Raw genomic sequence first — 20,457 nt, 5'->3', positions numbered from 1 at the left:
TCACAAGAAAACACAAGGAGATATTCCCATTCAACCATTAATAACCCACACAACTGACCTAACAAACGTCTGCTTTAGAAAAGTTTTATGGCTGAATATCCAATTGTACGTCAAACGGATGTTCTACCAGTTTATAGTGCGATGTCACTGAATCATACTTTCAGAGACAAAAATTACACCCCAACCTGTCATATTAAACAAAAGGCAGACCAGTTTTCCTACTCTCTTTATGCTGAACGCAAATTAAGTGTCATACAACCATGTTATTGAGACAACAAGTAAAATTCGAACCCCTTACTTTCAATCTCTGTAATCACACTTCCAATAATTTTCAATTATGTTTCCAGGTAAGAAGCCTACATATGATCGCAATGCTGCGTATGATCGGGAGCTCTCGCGTGAAGAATGCCGGAAGGCGCTCAAACGACGTGAACGTTTACGCCAAACGGCGCGAAGGATCTGCCGTCGGATGAGTGAGAAGCAGGAAAGGTTGGCACTGGAGAGGCGCATGTCATCAGAGGAAGCCGCCACAGAGCTGGGTGGCTCTGTGTCCGGGGAAAATGGGGGGAAAGAATCGGGAAATCCTGGTATGTGGGAGGTCGGGGACACGAGCTCAGCACTAAGACAGACCCTCCGCAATGGCAAAAGTAAAGGTGGTTTGATGATGACGCTGTTGTTTAAACCTAAACATTTACGGTTTGGGCGGAGACATAGCCCCAGGCGGGGCGGGTATCAACTCCGAACTAACACACTGAGAAAAGACAACAACGCACGGTCAAAACGACTCGAACTGGGTAGTAAGTTGGAGGGGGCAAGACGTCGGGGACAGGCAGCAAGGCGGAAGTTAAACGACCAGCGACGGCGACATAGTCTAGAGCAACAGGTCTGTGATAAAGGAGGTCGGCGATCAAGTAGTTATCCACTTAGTGTTTATGTTTTAGTTCTTATACCTTTTACTAATGTGTTAAATTTCCATGCATCCGTCATTATTTGTTAGGGTGGATATATATGGTGTCGCCCCACCTTCGCTAGCGATGTGTTACCATGTCAGTATTAAATACTATATAATATTGATAACAATAATGTCTGCTGATATAACCAACAAATTATGATGTCATTTCTTACTTCAGGGACAGCAATGCTCTTCAATGGGCAATGATCCACTTCCGTTAGGCAACGGGAATTTTGAAGACCCAACGTTCGGCGCCAAAACGGATTTCTCGAATGATGGGTCGTACCCACTTCCGGTTGAGGTGAAGAAGTTGGCAGTGTGCCGGGACACAGGGGAAACGATCCTCCATAGGGCGGCTCGAATGGGGCACACGGTAAGTACGCACCCTACATGTGATCAAATGCAATAATAGATAAATGAATAAATTTGTTTGGACATAGCAAAATGTTGACGTTGTATTATTAGACGCAATCCGGTAAAGCAATTTAGACCAAAGCTTAATGTTGCAAAGAAATTGGAAAGAATTTGTTGTTTGGTATTTTGTCTGTATTGGTTTGATTTAATACAAAATGTTTCCCATTCAGCGTACATTGTACAAACGTTGACAAACTACGACGTTCTGTGGTGACATGTTTGATGTTTGTTGACTTGACGTACGGTTATGTTGACAGGAGATTGCTCTCCACTGTGTCCAGTCCGGACGTGTTGACGTGAACGTGCGGGATAACGCGGGCTACACACCACTGCACGAGAGTTGTGTGAGCGGGAACAGGAGTATCGCCCACCTGTTGTTGTCACGTGGGGCGAACGTGAACTGTTCTTCACAGGACGGCATCCGGTAAGTCAGTTATGGTATAGATTATCTCATGTTTCTGTTCAGCGTGTTTTCGATTTTCTGAAACCTTTCAGTCAGCAAGGCAAAAAACACAAGAAAATAAAATCCGAAAAAACTATTTAAGCTTTAGCGATGTTCAAATTGATACTGGTTATCCAAAAATAGATTATTTAATTTTATAAATTGCAGTGCTTTGAAAATAGGAGGTAACATTACTTTCCCTGTATTTTATTGCTCACATCCTAAAATGTGTAAGCGTTGTTTTGTTTCCACTCGTGGGACCTAAATCCTACAAGCACGTGGGCGCAAAACATACAAACACAACTATCGCCATACTTCTTGAAAATTACATGGCCCGTGCTTACAAAACCCATCCTAAAATGCTGACATTTATGGCGTGCAATGGAATTACACAAAACATGACTTATACCTTAACAGACATCGAACTTCCGTAAAGACTTTCAACTGCCGGTTATATAACTCGTATTGATATCGCTGCTAAAGTAAATTTTCAATGTCGTCATCCCGAACGACAAAGGAGAAAAATGAAATGTAAATCATTAGCGTATTTATTTAGCAAACATTTGAGTCAAATAATGATACTCCTTAAAATAATGAGATATATACACTTGGATGTACATTGTACGACGTCTCTCTTTTATCATTTAAACTGATAAAGACCCAAGATCAATGTCAAACCCCGACAGAAAAACCTTGGTGCATACTATTGAGAGCAAACGTTTTGCTGATTAGATATGAACAGCCGGAAGCGGAAATCAATACCAGCCCGCCGTGCATTGTGATATTTTTTTTTATCGAAATCTATTGTGACCCATATATCAGTAAGAATGGGAGTTGATTGATTGACAGCCAAAGGTTGGGAGAAGTAAAAGTAGATTGTATCGATCTTTGTCACCGTTGGACGATAACAGTCGTGATGTTATCTTTATAAGTTCTATGCACGCAACTAGAATAACGTTTGATTGTCAGTTATAAGTTCTTCTGTACCTGGCACAAAACTCATTAAATATACATCTCACAACTTGGTGACAAAATGATTAAGTCTGGTGTCGAACACCAGAGAGAATTAATACTGTAGTACATGTATCTGAAGTAAGTACAAAATGTCAACAATACAAAAAACGCAGATAAAAATGTGTCAGTGCTTTGTCAAAAAGCGTTTAAATCTCTGAATGGTTACTCGGACAAATGATTTCAGTATTTTAGCGGGGAAGTTATTAATTCAATTGTTCCTTAATTGGACTAATTGCGGATTCCGTTCGGATTACAGACCCGTACGTGCTATACGTGTCAGTCATTAAAACGAAGCACGATCGTGAGCATTTATGATGATGAAGTCGGTAGTACGTGTTAGATTGTAATAAAACCTGGTCATAATCGACCATTACACCGCCGATTTACTACTGGGTTTACGTCATCAGTAAGCGCGTGGAGCCTATCTGGTGACTTTTATATCCGAACTATTTATCTCGCACAGATAGGGTAACTATATATACTACGTGACAATTACTATAAATATTCGAGTTTAACAGCGTATTGTGCAGAACCGAGTGGGCATTGGAGCAACTTTGCGAACATCATTGGAGCAACTTTGCGAACATCACAGGTCTATTTACGATGTATTGTGACGATACATGTATTATAAAGCTTACACAATGTGTTATATACTTTATGGACAAATAAAAAACTTGCCATTTTCACACGTCGTGTAAAAAAGAGATATTTATAGGCATATATGTATGCTTCGTTTCAGCTTTTGTTTGTGTACAGCACCTCCATTTACAATGTTGCTTGACAACGTCCCCCCATAAACGATGTTTGTTTACGACACCGTTTCCGATGTTGTTAAGCTGGTTTAGCATCTGTATCCCAGTGGGTTTTTTTCCCAACCTCGTATTCTGATGTTGGTTTTCCAAACTTCTGTGTTGCATGGTCCGACTTCGTTCTGATGTGTGTTGTTAACCACTCTTTTGTGTCTTTTATGATTTAGTTTCTGGTCTTATCTCGTTACGATTCCCTATTCCGATGTTTGACTACGATTCCGTATTCCGATGTTTTTGACTACAATTCCCTATTCCGATGTTTGACTACGATTCCGTATTCCGATGTTTGACTACGATTCCGTATTCCGATGTTTGACTACGATTCCGTATTCCGATGTTTGACTACGATTCCGTATTCCGATGTTTGACTACGATTCCCTCACCCGATGTTTGACTACAATTCCGTATTCCGATTTTTTTAGCTCACCTGGCCCGAAGGGCCGGTGAGCTTACAAAATGTATGTCATGGCGCGGCGTCCGTCGTCCGTCCGTCCGTCCGTCCGTCAACATTTCCTTTAAATCGCTACTAGTCATAGAGTTCTGCATGGATTGTAACCAAATTTGGCCACAAACATCCTTGGGGGAGGGGGAACAGAACTTGTATAAATTTTGGCTCTGTCCCCCCCCCGGGGCAGGAGGGGCGGGGCCCAATAGGGGAAATAGAGGTAAATCCTATAAATCGCTACTTGTCCTAGAGTTCTGCATGGATTGTAACCAAATTTGACCACAAACATCCTTGGGGGAGGGGAAACAGAACTTGTATAAATTTTGGCTCTGGTCCCCCAGGGGCAGGAGGGGCGGGGCCCAATAGGGGTAATAGAGGTAAATCCTTTAAATCGCTACTTGTCCTAGAGTTCTACATAGATTGTATTCAAATTAGCCACAAACATCCTTGGGGGAAGGGGAACAGAACTTGTATAAATTTTGGCTCTGGTCCCCCGGGGGCAGGAGGGGCGGGGCCCAATAGGGGAAATAGAGGTAAATCCTTTAAATCGCTACTAGTCATAGAGTTCTACATGAATTGTAACCAAATTTGGCCACAAACATCCTTGGGGGAAGGGGAACAGAACTTGTATAAATTTTGACTCTGGTCCCCTGGGGGCAGGAGGGGCGGGGCCCAATAGGGGAAATAGAGGTAAATCCTTTAAATCGCTACTAGTCATAGAGTTCTGAATGGAATGTAGCCAAATTTGGCCACAAACATCCTTGGGGGAAGGGGAACAGAACTTGTATAAATTTTGGCTCTGGTCCCCCGGGGGCAGGAGGGGCGGGGCCCAATAGGGGAAATAGAGGTAAATCCTTTAAATCGCTACTAGTCATAGAGTTCTGAATGGAATGTAACTAAATTTGGCCACAAACATCCTTGGGGGAAGGGGAACAGAACTTGTATAAATTTTGGCTCTGATCCCCCGGGTCAGGAGGGGCGGGGCCCAATAGGGGAAATAGAGGTAAATCCTTTAAATCGCTACTTGTCGTAGAGTTCTGAATGGAATGTAACTAAATTTGGCCACAAACATCCTTGGGGGAAGGGGAACAGAACTTGTATAAATTTTGGCTCTGGTCCCCCGGGGGCAGGAGGGGCGGGGCCCAATAGGGGAAATAGAGGTAAATCCTTTATATCGCTACTTGTAATAGAGTTCTACATGAATTGTAACCAAATTCGGCCACAAACATCCTTGGGGGAAGGGGAACAGAACTTGTGTAAATTTTGACTCTGGTCCCCCGGGGGCAGGAGGGGCGGGGCCCAATAGGGGAAATAGAGGTAAATCCTTTAAATCGCTACTAGTCATAGAGTTCTCAATGGAATGTAACCAAATTTGGCCACAAACATCCTTGGGGGAAGGGGAACAGAGAACTTGTGTAAATTTTGGCTCTGATCCCTCAGGGGCAGGAGGGGCAGGGCCCAATAGGGGAAATAGAGGTAAATCCTTTAAATCGCTACTAGTCATAGAGTGCTTGACTACAATTCCCTATTCCGATGTTTGACTAGGATTCCGTATTCCGATGTTTGACTACAATTCCCTATTCAGATATTTGACTACGATTCCCTATTCCGATGTTTGACTACGATTCCCTTTTCCGATGTTTGAATAGGATTCCGTATCCCGATGTTGGACTACGATTCCCTATTCCGATGTTTGACTAGGACTCCGTATTCCGATGTTTGACTAGGACTCCGTATTCCGATGTTTGACTACGATTCCCTATTCCGATGTTTGACTACGATTCCCTATTACGATATTTGACTACGATTCCCTCACCCGATGTTTGACTACAATTCCCTTTTCCGATGTTTGACTAGGATTCCGTATTCCGATGTTTGACTACGATTCCCTATCCCGATGTTTGACTACGATTCCCTATTCCGATGTTTGACTACGATTCCCTATTTCGATGTTTGACTGCGATTCCCTATTCCGATGTTTGACTACGATTCCCTATTCCGATGTTTTTGACTACGATTCCCTTTTCCGATGTTTGACTACGATTCCCTATTACGATGTTTGACTACGATTCCCTATTCCGATGTTTGACAACGATTCCCTATTCCGATGTTTGACTACGATTCCCTATTCCGATGTTTGACTACGATTCCCTATTCCGATGTTTGACTACGATTCCCTATTCCGATGTTTGACTACGATTCCCTATTCCGATGTTTGACTAGGACTCCGTATTCCGATGTTTGACTAGGACTCCGTATTCCGATGTTTGACTACGATTCCCTATTCCGATGTTTTTGACTACGATTCCCTATTTCGATGTTTTTGGCTACGATTCCCTATTCCAATGTTTGACTACAATTCCTTATTCCGATGATTTATTGTACGCTGTAGCTATTATTTGCTTACGACTCTGTATTGTAGTTTTATAACTTTCTTATCTAAAAGTCACGTTGAAAATTGTTTATTCCGTTTAATAACTCAGAATAAATAATGTCAGTCCTCGCTGTTTAGTGTTTGCCATATCAAATCTTGAAATAGCGATCGGTGTGTGTTTTAAGGCCAGTGACCATTGTTTGTAGTTATTAATGTGTACTAGACATACTTCAGTATCGACACTGTCGCTGGCGTTTACGTCTTATGATAAACCATTAGCGTTTCTCTGCTATTGGCGGACCTGACCTTTGTTACGCGAGCTCACAAAATGCAATATTTAATCGCGAGTGTTGACGCACAGAGTGCCAATTTCTGACGTCATAACTGTATGGTCTGATTACTCACCGTGAGGTATACGCCACGTGCATGCAGTACTTGCGCGAGTGTATTTCTTCATAATCACGATAGGGGCTGCAGTCATTCTACGACAATATATAAATATATATCGGATACTTTTATTACTGTCGTTAATGTATACACAGCATTAGAACGCATCTGTAGCAGGAGAAATATGACTTCGTGTTTATGCAATATCATGTGCAATATAATAAATGCTAATAGTCTGGAGTTGTACGTAATTATTACGAATTCCGCATTAATAATTGTTACGAAAACATAAAACAACAAAACACCGACCTCAACAATTAAATACGAAATCAATTTATTTTAACAATCGCGGTATTGTATTGCGCTCAACAAAATGTTGGAGTGCGTGACGGCTCAACCTGTTAAAATACTGTTTTGCCAAATCGACTGTTTTTTAGGCAGGAGATTGCGTGTCGGCCTGTAGTAATGTTTGAAAGCTTGAAAATGTTTAGTCACCTAATAATATAATGGCCATACAGGAGCATAATATCACAACAATGATACCACTTTATTATTACAACTCCTATTATTTATAACAAAGCTGACCACTATATCATTAGAGCTACAATTCCTGTTAATTATCACAAATCTTCCACTTTATTAGTTCCTGTTTTGACGAGCATTTGTCCTATCTTCCTCCTCAATAACGTACATCCCGTACCACTCAGCGCGCGCCATGACGTAGGTAAAAATGACCTCGTGCTTCCCGCGAGTTACACGTAGATAGATGTTTTTACGCGCCTTATGAACATGCATTTTTTCCTTGTCTGTACATCAGCCCACTTGATTGTAAATCCTGGTCGTTGACTTACATCCGTCATAGGATTATATAATAGTCGGGCACTGTCAATAAACAGTTCACGTCTAGATTCCCGGGCGGACTGGTGCTCTTGTATATATGCTACCGTGTATCTCTTTCTGTTGATGCTTCAAACTTCCTATATATAGGATCTTAATTGAATGGACGAGATGTTTCTATTTTTGCGGGACTTTACAAAACTTTAAGACATGTTTTATAATTAAAATGTCATATAAACATCAACACATTTTTAACCTACATTTCGAAGAATTTCAACGTCAAAATGTGTTTCAAAAACCCAGTGATAGCCGCCATTGTTTCACGATGTCTTCGGATCTCGACATCACGTCATTGATTAGTGACGTCACAATAAAGTTCCAACCAATGAGAAGCGCTTTAGGCTTTATAACAGTGACGTAATCAGTGGATATCTCAGTGTATATCACGCGGAGTCATTTATTGTAGACAATAAAGAATATCGACCGAGTTACAATATTAAAATTCAAAATAAAATTTAAGTTGACAAGATGTAAACAAATTAAAGATACTTCTTTAAACTATAAAGAATATCGATCAAGTAACGAAATTAAAATACAAATGTATTAAAGGTTTGCAAGCCATAGACGAGAAATGCGCTAGACCATGTGTTCCTGCACACTAAACACGTGTTGTGTTGGTGACACCGTCACGATTATCGATATCTTACTAATTAGGGAACAAAATTGTTTGGTTAACTTTTAAATATTAATTTGATTTAAATAACGGGTAACTAAAAGCGACTGAACGTGTCAAACAGAAAGTCAGGGCAGATCATTATCACTTACAGATTTAAAATATTTTTTTATAGCTAATCTCGTGTGAAAACTAGACCATAAGTCTCACAATAGTGTCAAACTAAGGTCAAGGAAGATCCGTAACTATACCTCCGAATCTAAATCGAGGCTCCACAAAGCTGGGCAGACTCATCCGGAACTCCTCGGGGAATAGATATTTGTGTATTTTCGTGATAATACCCGATGAGTTCAGGATGGGGCAGACTAGGCTTTGGAGCTATTTATGTGGTTCCCGCTGATTCTGTACCCGTCAGTGACGTATACGGCCCGATAACCGCTACATTATTACAAGTTTAGATAAACACACAGGCTTGTTGTCCTAACTTCTAGATCAATATACTGTGGACCATTCTCCTGAAATAGTAAAATAAACCAACTCTGCACTTTGGATAGAAATGTACACGATATTTAACTATTCTGTTTGATGTGGTGCTCAATTGACACTTTATAGGCCAACGGATCAAAACATATAGTGACCGAATTAAAATAATTACTTAAGTTACCAGTTTGTCAAAATTATGATTGTTTTAATCGTAGCAGCATTGTCATTGAATGGCTCCACGCTGGTGTTACTAAACGAACGGCAAATCTGGTGTGAAAAGGAGACTGCTGATATCTAATGTGTAACAATGTTGTGATATCGGAAAAAACAATCCCGGAAGTTGTTAGACATTGTAGCACACACAATGGAACTACTTTCCCTCGAGGTCGACATGACGATGGTGTAACGCAAGCAACATATAGTACATCAGTTGTATCGTACAATGCTTTTATCAAAAACCTGGATTTGGGCATTTATTCATAAACCAAATTATTTATATTGCACTCTGAAATATGGTCTCTTCACGAAATTCTTCTGACGATTTCAGACTGGCAGATACTTTGTGTTCACGAACAAAGATGTAATGTTGCATGAATACAAAATGTCTGCTTTTAAATAAAAATATTCTTGGCACCAGAGCTCAAGACAATGAGTATTTTGCCATTCATCTGAACTAGTCGCATCCATTATTTCCCGTGTAGACACACTTCCTGTGTACACTCACTTCCTGTTTAGACTCACTTCCTGTGTAGACTCACTTCCTGTTTGGCGACCATGCTATCACTAATGTGACAATTCACGGTAATTTCCTTATGCAGACCCACCGCAAATTACATTCATATGCATCTAGTGTCGTGTAGCAGTGGTCTCCCAAGATAAACGAGTCTGCAAAAATCAATATTTGTGTTTTATAGGAATGACGTCAATCAATTACAGACAGCGTCACATGTTTGTTTAAATAGCACGTGAAACTAAATCGAAATTATGTATCGTTATTTTATTCAGTTATAAAGTTTGATAGCAATATAATGATGAATCGATATGTGTCTTGTGTTCCAACACGCTAGTGTAGTAATATACACCGCTGACGTTTTATATACGGGGGTAATTTGATGGATTCCGAAACTGTTCCGGCATTGGTCGCATTAAGTGTATCAGACATGTCTGACAAACGATTACTATTCTGACTTGTTTGTCACGGCGATTTTGATCAGACATAACGATGTGAAATTCCTTAAAGCTCCTAGTCTCCAGTAACATACAGAAATCGATATGAAAATGTCTGGGTCCGTCTTCTCGTTTTGTATGATATAAGTTGATAGTCTGTATACTGTGTTTATCGCTGCTGTTTCGTTCCTTACTGCTATACAGATGAAATACTAAATGATTCATTAAAAGATGTATAAATATAGTTTGTTGGTGACGTGAAGTGTAGGCCTTGATATCTCGGTCGTTTACCCCAGTTATAAGTAGAGCCTATCTGATAGACATATCCGACACATTCGATAACAAATGGCGTTCTCCAGACAGTCAATAAATCTACAGTAGACAAGTTCGTGTTGTTCTTAGAGTGATTCTTGTTCTTTTACCAAACAGAAACCAGTGATGTGTTTGTTTACGATATTTGCATGGTACAGAAGCCAGGCGATGTGTTGTTTATGGTCGGTGTTTGCGTGATGGTCACGTGGTGCAGATGTATCCATGTATCACATATTACTTCCGGTTTGGGTCTGTGATTATATACGAGCCCTTGATTTGACTTTCAGTTTTCACAAACTATTTTTTGGGAAAACTACTACAATATTTTTAAAAAACTGAAGTCAAATTTATAATTATGTATTATTCATTTGGTGTTTATATAGTAAGGAGAACGATTTGTCAATACATAGAGGACCTAACCACAAAAGCTCAAAACAACATGACAAATTCTAAACTCGGATCATCAATCTAATACGTGTGTAATCTTGCGACAGATCCTTTACCAAAACTGATTACACACATTTATATTCTACTTTGATAACAGAAACTAATCCGATGTACTACTTAAAGGTGTCTTAATTATCCCTTCATTTGCTAAACGCAATTATTACGCACGTACATTAAAACAGCAATATTTATTTCAGGCCTATCCACGATGCAGTCGAGAATGACAATGTGGAACTGGTTCGCATGCTTCTAGCCTTCGGTGCCGATCCCACCTTGTCCACGTATGGCGGGAAGACCCCGCTAACAATCGCTCGTACGGACCAGATGAAACAGCTCCTACACGGTAAACTTTACCACTCTCAGTGTATATTTAATTCTAACATTTATAATAAACATTTCATTTGCCAAAATGGCTATAATATTAACCATTGGGATTGTTCGATGTCCTTTTTGCGGCACGACAATTTCCTGTGAGAAAACACTTAAAAAGGCAAGAGTTCCAATATTGAAAAGAGGCACAACACTAACATACCGCAGCCTCCCAATACCTACACACATCCACACACAACACTAACATACAACAGCCTCCCAATACCTACACACATCCACACACAACACTAACATACCGCAGCCTCCCAATACCTAAACACATCCACACACAACACTAACATACAACAGCCTCCCAATACCTACACACATCCACACACAACACTAACATACAACAGCCTCCCAATACCTACACACATCCACACACAACACTAACATACCTCAGTCTCCCAATACCTAAACACATCCACACACAACACTAACATACAACAGCCTCCCAATACCTACACACATCCACACACAACACTAACATACCTCAGTCTCCCAATACCTAAACACATCCACGCACAACACTAACATACAACAGCCTCCCAATACCTACACACATCAACACACAACACGAACATACCGCAGTCTCCCAATACCTACACACATCCACACACAACACGAACATACAACAGCCTCCCAATACCTACACACATCAACACACAACACGAACATACCTCAGTCTCCCAATACCTACACACATCCACACACAACACGAACAAACCGCAGCCTCCCAATACCTACACACATCAACACACAACACGAACATACCGCAGCCTCCCATTGCCTACACACATCCACACACAACACTAACATACAACAGCCTCCCAATACCTACACACATCCACACACAACACGAACATACCGCAGCCTCCCAATACCTACACACATCAACCACACACAACACTAACATACCTCAGTCTCCCAATACCTAAACACATCCACACACAACACTAACATACAACAGCCTCCCAATACCTAAACACATCCACACACAACACTAACATACCTCAGCCTCCCAATACCTACACACATCAACACACAACACGAACATACCGCAGCCTCCCAATACCTACACACATCCACACACAACACGAACAAACCGCAGCCTCCCAATACCTACACACATCCACACACAACACGAACATACCGCAGCCTCCCAATACCTACACACATCCACACACAACACGAACATACCGCAGCCTCCCATTGCCTACACACATCCACACACAACACTAACATACCTCAGTCTCCCAATACCTAAACACATCCACGCACAACACGAACATACAACAGCCTCCCAATACCTACACACATCCACACACAACACGAACATACAACAGCCTCCCAATACCTACACACATCCACACACAACACGAACATACCGCAGCCTCCCATTGCCTACACACATCCACACACAAAACGAACAAACCGCAGCATCCCATTACCTACACACATCAACACACAACACGAACATACCTCAGTCTCCCAATACCTACACACATCAACACACAACACGAACATACAACAGCCTCCCAATACCTACACACATCCACACACAACACTAACATACCGCAGCCTCCCATTGCCTACACACATCCACACACAACACTAACATACCTCAGTCTCCCAATACCTAAACACATCCACGCACAACACGAACATACAACAGCCTCCCAATACCTACACACATCCACACACAACACGAACATACCGCAGCCTCCCATTGCCTACACACATCCACACACAACACGAACATACCGCAGTCTCCCAATACCTAAACACATCCACACACAACACTAACATACAACAGCCTCCCAATACCTACACACATCCACACACAACACTAACATACCTCAGTCTCCCAATACCTAAACACATCCACACACAACACTAACATACAACAGCCTCCCAATACCTACACACATCCACACACAACACTAACATACCTCAGTCTCCCAATACCTAAACACATCCACACACAACACTAACATACAACAGCCTCCCAATACCTACACACATCCACACACAACACTAACATACCTCAGTCTCCCAATACCTAAACACATCCACACACAACACTAACATACAACAGCCTCCCAATACCTACACACATCCACACACAACACGAACATACCGCAGCCTCCCAATACCTACACACATCCACACACAACACGAACATACCGCAGCCTCCCAATACCTACACACATCCACACACAACACGAACATACCGCAGCCTCCCATTACCTACACACATCCACACACAACACGAACATACCGCAGCCTCCCATTGCCTACACACATCCACGCACAACACGAACATACAACAGCCTCCCAATACCTACACACATCCACACACAAAACGAACAAACCGCAGCCTCCCATTGCCTACACACATGTTGTGTTGTTATTGACCAGGCCATCTGATGTTAATGTTGTGTTGTTATTGACCAGGCCACCTCATGTTAATGTTGTGTTGTTATTGACCAGGCCACCTCATGTTAATGTTGTGTTGTTATTGACCAGGCCACATCATGTTAATGTTGTGTTGTTATTGACCAGGCCACATCATGTTAATGTTGTGTTGTTATTGATCAGGCCACCTCATGTTAATGTTGTGTTGTTATTGACCAGGCCACCTGGGAGATCTCAATGGTTTTACAGACGACCAGGACCGCACTGTATGGGGCTGTACAGCGTTTGGAGGTAACTATGTTTTCAAATATATTATTTTATTTGTAGAAAAGATTTCTCACTGGATAGCGGTTGTCATGCATGTGTCTTGTAAGCTGTGACCTGCTAAATCAGCGTAGATCCAAGAATCGCTGAATACCGATAGTACAATATAATGCTTTATAAAGAATGCTTGTTTATGATTTTTACGACATTTTAATACAATGAACCGGTAATGACTCTTTAGTTTAATGGAATTCCATTAGGCTAACAGATCGTCAGCGGAAGGGCGTGGTTATTCAGCGGAAGGGCGTAGTTATTCAGCGGAAGGGCGTGGTTATTCAGCGGAAGGGCGTGGTTATTCAGCGGAAAGGCGTGGTTATTCAGCGGAAGGGCGTGGTTATTCAGCGGAAGGGCGTGGTTATTCAGCGGAAGGGCGTGGTTATTCAGCGGAAAGGCGTAGTTATTCAGCGGAAGGGCGTAGTTATTCAGCGGAAAGGCGTGGTTATTCAGCGGAAGGGCGTAGTTATTCAGCGGGAGGGCGTGGTTATTCAGCGGAAGGGCGTAGTTATTCAGCGGAAGGGCGTGGTTATTCAGCGGAAAGGCGTGGTTATTCAGCGGAAGGGCGTGGTTATTCATCGGAAGGGCGTGGTTATTCAGCGGAAAGGCGTGGTTATTCAGCGGAAGGGCGTGGTTATTCAGCGGAAGGGCGTGGTTATTCAGCGGAAGGGCGTAGTTATTCAGCGGAAAAGCGTGGTTATTCATTAACACACTGTAAAAAGATCATAAAGTGTGTTATGGTGCAATTCTTCAGTAAAAACAATCCGGAAATGATTCGTGACTTTTTCAGTGTTTTATCGCTACCCGAGCACGTGTTTTAGTACTTGTTAACGCGATAAATATTTGTATTATGTTATTATGTTTCTGGTATATGTATATATCAGTGGGAAGGAGTGTCGTATGTTGTGATCAATCGTACAATATACATGGCATAACCACGCGCAGTCCTAGGAAACTGTGGTTTTCTGGCCTGACCGGTATCATAGATTTATCTGATGGGTCGAATCGATCATTTCATCAATCGTCACTTAGTTTAGTATTTCTTGATATATCTGCGTTATAATCACTTAATCTTAATAAAAAAAGTTTTAATCCAAACATAACTTATAGCAATATTAAAAGATACAAAGTTTAAAGTTAGGCGCTTCTCGTTTAGGAATTCTTTTATTGTGGTTATTCAAATTCCAAATTTCGCACATGTCTTTGACCGTTTATCTCGATACACAAACTTTATCTTTATGAGTAAAATTTATTATCGTCAAATTCATTTAGTATGGGTTTGATATGGCGAGACTTGTATTCTGTGTAGATCTTATTTGAAATATTAGGTGAGCTTTAGTTTTGTATTTAAATGTTTTGTCAATATTATAGTATCAAAGCAGAAAAACTTCATAAAGATTGTACATTTGTATTCATATCGGCATTTTTATTCAAAACGTAGCACAAAAGAAATGTGCATTCATGTACATGACTACATGTACACAAAGTTAGATAAAATAAAAACAATTATGAACCTAGACAAATGGTTCTGTACCATCATTGACTGTTAACGTGTGTGGTGTTGTTTTCTCTGACTCAATGACAGCTATAGCGGTGTGAATAACAGCTTTGTTTGTTCGAAAGGCGTTGAATAAATGATATTGACGCAAACATTTAAACGGTGTGGCATTCTATAGTTCACCGCGTTTAAACAAATATACACGAGAACACTGCACTACCAATGCAATCTTTTGGAATTCGGTTGGATAAATGCTGACTTATGTAGATGTAATTCGACAAAGTTTGCTTAATAAACGATTTTAAATATTTTGTTCACGTTTTGGTTGCAGCAGACAAGAAGACATTCCCAGGCGTATTTACCAACATTCCGGCAGACCCACAGGAGGAAGACCAAGCAGACTATATCTTTGAGTCACGTGATCCAGAATTTTCTACCTTCAAACTCTCTAAGTCAGACAACAAAACGATGTAAGTAAATAGTGTACAGAGTTCAGAGGTCACCAACAGGTGATCCCATTTATATATGTATACAGTCACAGACAAATCACATCGTTATATTACTTTCCATGTTATTACTATATTTATTGTAAAATGTAAATAGAAATTTAGTTATAGAAAGTTGAAATTTTCGGAGCAAAACCATCAGGGACAAGGTTCCACGTGAGCACCGAACATGTGACTTGAAATGTCGAGAAATATCAGAGACAAAGCACTCTGGTCCTAAAGATCACCTCGTCAACAATACAACAGACACCTCTTAGATACATTGTAATTCAACTGTGAAATCGTGATGGGCAAGACCATTGGTGTTTTGAAAAAAGTCTAGCAGTGTATTCTGGTGCGTGTAAACTGTAGCAATAGGCATACCGTTTACCGCCATACAGACGCGCCAGTCTGAAAATATTTTAACAACTGTTAACATGCATGATGTTAAATGGATAAATGAATATATCAGAATATTTGCATCTATTTATGTCTGTTAGGAATCTGGATACGAATATATTAATATTTAACAGATACATCAGAATATTAATGAATAATAGACAGCCGGATATTGATACATCTATATTTAACAATTACATAATGTAAATATGTAGGTATGTAGATCCTGTTTCTCCCTACCACAAAACCTGGAATGTCCTACTGTACTGTTAGATCTATGTGAATACAGATTAAACATCCTGGAGAGGCAGACACATTACAAAGTTCGTACGTCAAACGCTTACTATCGTACGGGTGTATAGTAGTTCACATAAACGCTTACTATCGTACCGGTGTATAGTAATTCCCCTAAACGCTTACTATCGTACCGATGTATAGTAATTCCCCTAAACGCTTACTATCGTACCGATGTATAGTAATTCCCCTAAACGCTTACTATCGTACCGATGTATAGTAGTTCCCCTAAACGCTTACTATCGTACCGATGTATAGTAATTCCCCTAAACGCTTACTATCGTACCGATGTATAGTAATTCCCCTAAACGCTTACTATCGTACCGATGTATAGTAATTCCCCTAAACGCTTACTATCGTACCGGTGTATAGTAGTTCCCCTAAACGCTTACTATCGTACCGATGTATAGTAGTTCCCCTAAACGCTTACTATCGTACCGGTGTATAGTAGTTCCCCTAAACGCTTACTATCGTACCGGGTGTATAGTAATTCCCCTAAACGCTTACTATCGTACCGATGTATAGTAATTCCCCTAAACACTTACTATCGTACACCGATGTATAGTAATTCCCCTAAACGCTTACTATCGTACCGGTGTATAGTAATTCCCCTAAACGCTTACTATCGTACCGATGTATAGTAATTCCCCTAAACGCTTACTATCGTACCGGTGTATAGTAATTCCCCTAAACGCTTACTATCGTACCGGTGTATAGTAGTTCCCCTAAACGCTTACTATCGTACCGGTGTATAGTAGTTCCCTAAACGCTTACTATCGTACCGATGTATAGTAATTCCCCTAAACGCTTACTATCGTACCGATGTATAGTAATTCCCCTAAACGCTTACTATCGTACCGATGTATAGTAATTCCCCTAAACGCTTACTATCGTACCGATGTATAGTAATTCCCCTAAACGCTTACTATCGTACCGATGTATAGTAATTCCCCTAAACGCTTACTATCGTACCGATGTATAGTAATTCCCCTAAACGCTTACTATCGTACCGGTGTATAGTAATTCCCCTAAACGCTTACTATCGTACCGATGTATAGTAATTCCCCTAAACGCTTACTATCGTACCGGTGTATAGTAGTTCACATAAACGCTTACTATCGTACCGATGTATAGTAATTCCCCTAAACGCTTACTATCGTACCGATGTATAGTAATTCCCCTAAACGCTTACTATCGTACCGATGTATAGTAATTCCCCTAAACGCTTACTATCGTACCGATGTATAGTATTCCCCTAAACGCTTACTATCGTACCGATGTATAGTAATTCCCCTAAACGCTTACTATCGTACCGTGTATAGTAATTCCCTAAACGCTTACTATCGTACCGTGTATAGTATTCCCCTAAACGCTTACTATCGTACCGATGTATAGTAATTCCCCTAAACGCTTACTATCGTACCGATGTATAGTAGTTCCCCTAAACGCTTACTATCGTACCGGTGTATAGTAGTTCACATAAACGCTTACTATCGTACCGATGTATAGTAATTCCCCTAAACGCTTACTATCGTACCGATGTATAGTAGTTCCCCTAAACGCTTACTATCGTACCGATGTATAGTAATTCCCCTAAACGCTTACTATCGTACCGATGTATAGTAGTTCCCCTAAACGCTTACTATCGTACCGGTGTATAGTAATTCCCCTAAACGCTTACTATCGTATCGATGATATAGTTATTCCCCTAAACGCTTACTATCGTACCGATGTATAGTAATTCCCCTAAACGCTTACTATCGTACCGGTGTATAGTAATTCCCCTAAACGCTTACTATCGTACCGGTGTATAGTAATTCCCCTAAACGCTTACTATCGTACCGATGTATAGTAATTCCCCTAAACGCTTACTATCGTACCGATGTATAGTAATTCCCCTAAACGCTTACTATCGTACCGATGTATAGTATTCCCCTAAACGCTTACTATCGTACCGATGTATAGTAATTCCCCTAAACGCTTACTATCGTACCGATGTATAGTAATTCCCCTAAACGCTTACTATCGTACCGATGTATAGTAATTCCCTAAACGCTTAATCGTACCGATGTATAGTAGTTCCCCTAAACGCTTACTATCGTACCGATGTATAGTAATTCCCCTAAACGCTTACTATCGTACCGATGTATAGTAATTCCCCTAAACGCTTACTATCGTACCGATGTATAGTAGTTCCCCTAAACGCTTACTATCGTACCGATGTATTGTATCGTTCCGATGTAAAGTAGTTCCCCTAAACGCTTACTATCGTACCGATGTATAGTAATTCCCCTAAACGCTTACTATCGTACCGATGTATAGTAGTTCCCCTAAACGCTTACTATCGTACCGATGTATAGTAATTCCCCTAAACGCTTACTATCGTACCGATGTATAGTAATTCCCCTAAACGCTTACTATCGTACCGATGTATAGTAATTCCCCTAAACGCTTACTATCGTACCGATGTATAGTAATTCCCCTAAACGCTTACTATCGTACCGATGTATAGTAGTTCCCCTAAACGCTTACTATCGTACCGATGTATAGTAATTCCCCTAAACGCTTACTATCGTACCGATGTATAGTAATTCCCCTAAACGCTTACTATCGTACCGATGTATAGTAGTTCCCCTAAACGCTTACTATCGTACCGATGTATAGTAATTCCCCTAAACGCTTACTATCGTACCGATGTATAGTAATTCCCCTAAACGCTTACTATCGTACCGATGTATAGTAGTTCCCCTAAACGCTTACTATCGTACCGATGTATAGTAATTCCCCTAAACGCTTACTATCGTACCGATGTATAGTAATTCCCCTAAACGCTTACTATCGTACCGATGTATAGTAGTTCCCCTAAACGCTTACTATCGTACCGATGTATAGTACCGATGTATAATAGTTCACATAAACGCTTACTATCGTACCGATGTATAGTTAGTAGTTCCCCTAAACGCTTACTATCGTACCGATGTATAGTAATTCCCCTAAACGCTTACTATCGTACCGATGTATAGTAATTCCCCTAAACGCTTACTATCGTACCGATGTATAGTAATTCCCCTAAACGCTTACTATCGTACCGATGTATAGTAATTCCCCTAAACGCTTACTATCGTACCGGTGTATAGTAATTCCCCTAAACGCTTACTATCGTACCGATGTATAGTAGTTCCCCTAAACGCTTACTATCGTACCGATGTATAGTAGTTCCCTAAACGCTTACTATCGTACCGATGTATAGTAGTTCCCCTAAACGCTTACTATCGTACCGGTGTATAGTAATTCCCCTAAACGCTTACTATCGTACCGATGTATAGTAGTTCCCCTAAACGCTTACTATCGTACCGATGTATAGTAATTCCCCTAAACGCTTACTATCGTACCGATGTATAGTAATTCCCCTAAACGCTTACTATCGTACCGATGTATAGTACCGATTTTCCCTAAACGCTTACTATCGTACCGATGTATAGTAATTCCCCTAAACGCTTACTATCGTACCGATGTATAGTAGTTCCCCTAAACGCTTACTATCGTACCGATGTATAGTAATTCCCCTAAACGCTTACTATCGTACCGATGTATAGTAGTTCCCCTAAACGCTTACTATCGTACCGATGTATAGTAGTTCCCCTAAACGCTTACTATCGTACCGGTGTATAGTAATTCCCCTAAACGCTTACTATCGTACCGATGTATAGTAATTCCCCTAAACGCTTACTATCGTACCGATGTATAGTAGTTCCCCTAAACGCTTACTATCGTACCGATGTATAGTAATTCCCCTAAACGCTTACTATCGTACCGATGTATAGTAATTCCCCTAAACGCTTACTATCGTACCGATGTATAGTAATTCCCCTAAACGCTTACTATCGTACGTACCGATGTATAGTAGTTCCCCTAAACGC

General features: G+C 40.7%; 1 protein-coding gene across 4 annotated transcripts in view; it reads left to right on the top strand.

Moving 5' to 3' along the window:
• LOC138306827 (uncharacterized) overlaps positions 1-20,457 on the top strand; it is a 60,308-nt gene that overhangs the window by 29,296 nt on the left and 10,555 nt on the right. For 3 of the 4 annotated variants that reach the window (XM_069247310.1, XM_069247311.1, XM_069247308.1), the window contains 6 exons: positions 348-883; positions 1,131-1,325; positions 1,624-1,790; positions 10,954-11,099; positions 13,763-13,834; positions 15,691-15,829. In XM_069247310.1, coding sequence (XP_069103411.1) covers positions 348-883; positions 1,131-1,325; positions 1,624-1,790; positions 10,954-11,099; positions 13,763-13,834; positions 15,691-15,829 — 1,255 coding nt within the window. The remainder of the gene's footprint in view (positions 1-347; positions 884-1,130; positions 1,326-1,623; positions 1,791-10,953; positions 11,100-13,762; positions 13,835-15,690; positions 15,830-20,457) is intronic. The other variant, XM_069247309.1, reaches the window with a different exon arrangement.

This window comes from Argopecten irradians, chromosome 14 (assembly GCF_041381155.1).
Source record: "Argopecten irradians isolate NY chromosome 14, Ai_NY, whole genome shotgun sequence".
NCBI lineage: Eukaryota > Metazoa > Mollusca > Bivalvia > Pectinida > Pectinidae > Argopecten > Argopecten irradians.
The sequence above is the reverse complement of the archived record's forward strand: the minus strand, read 5'-3'. Positions and strand labels throughout refer to the sequence as shown.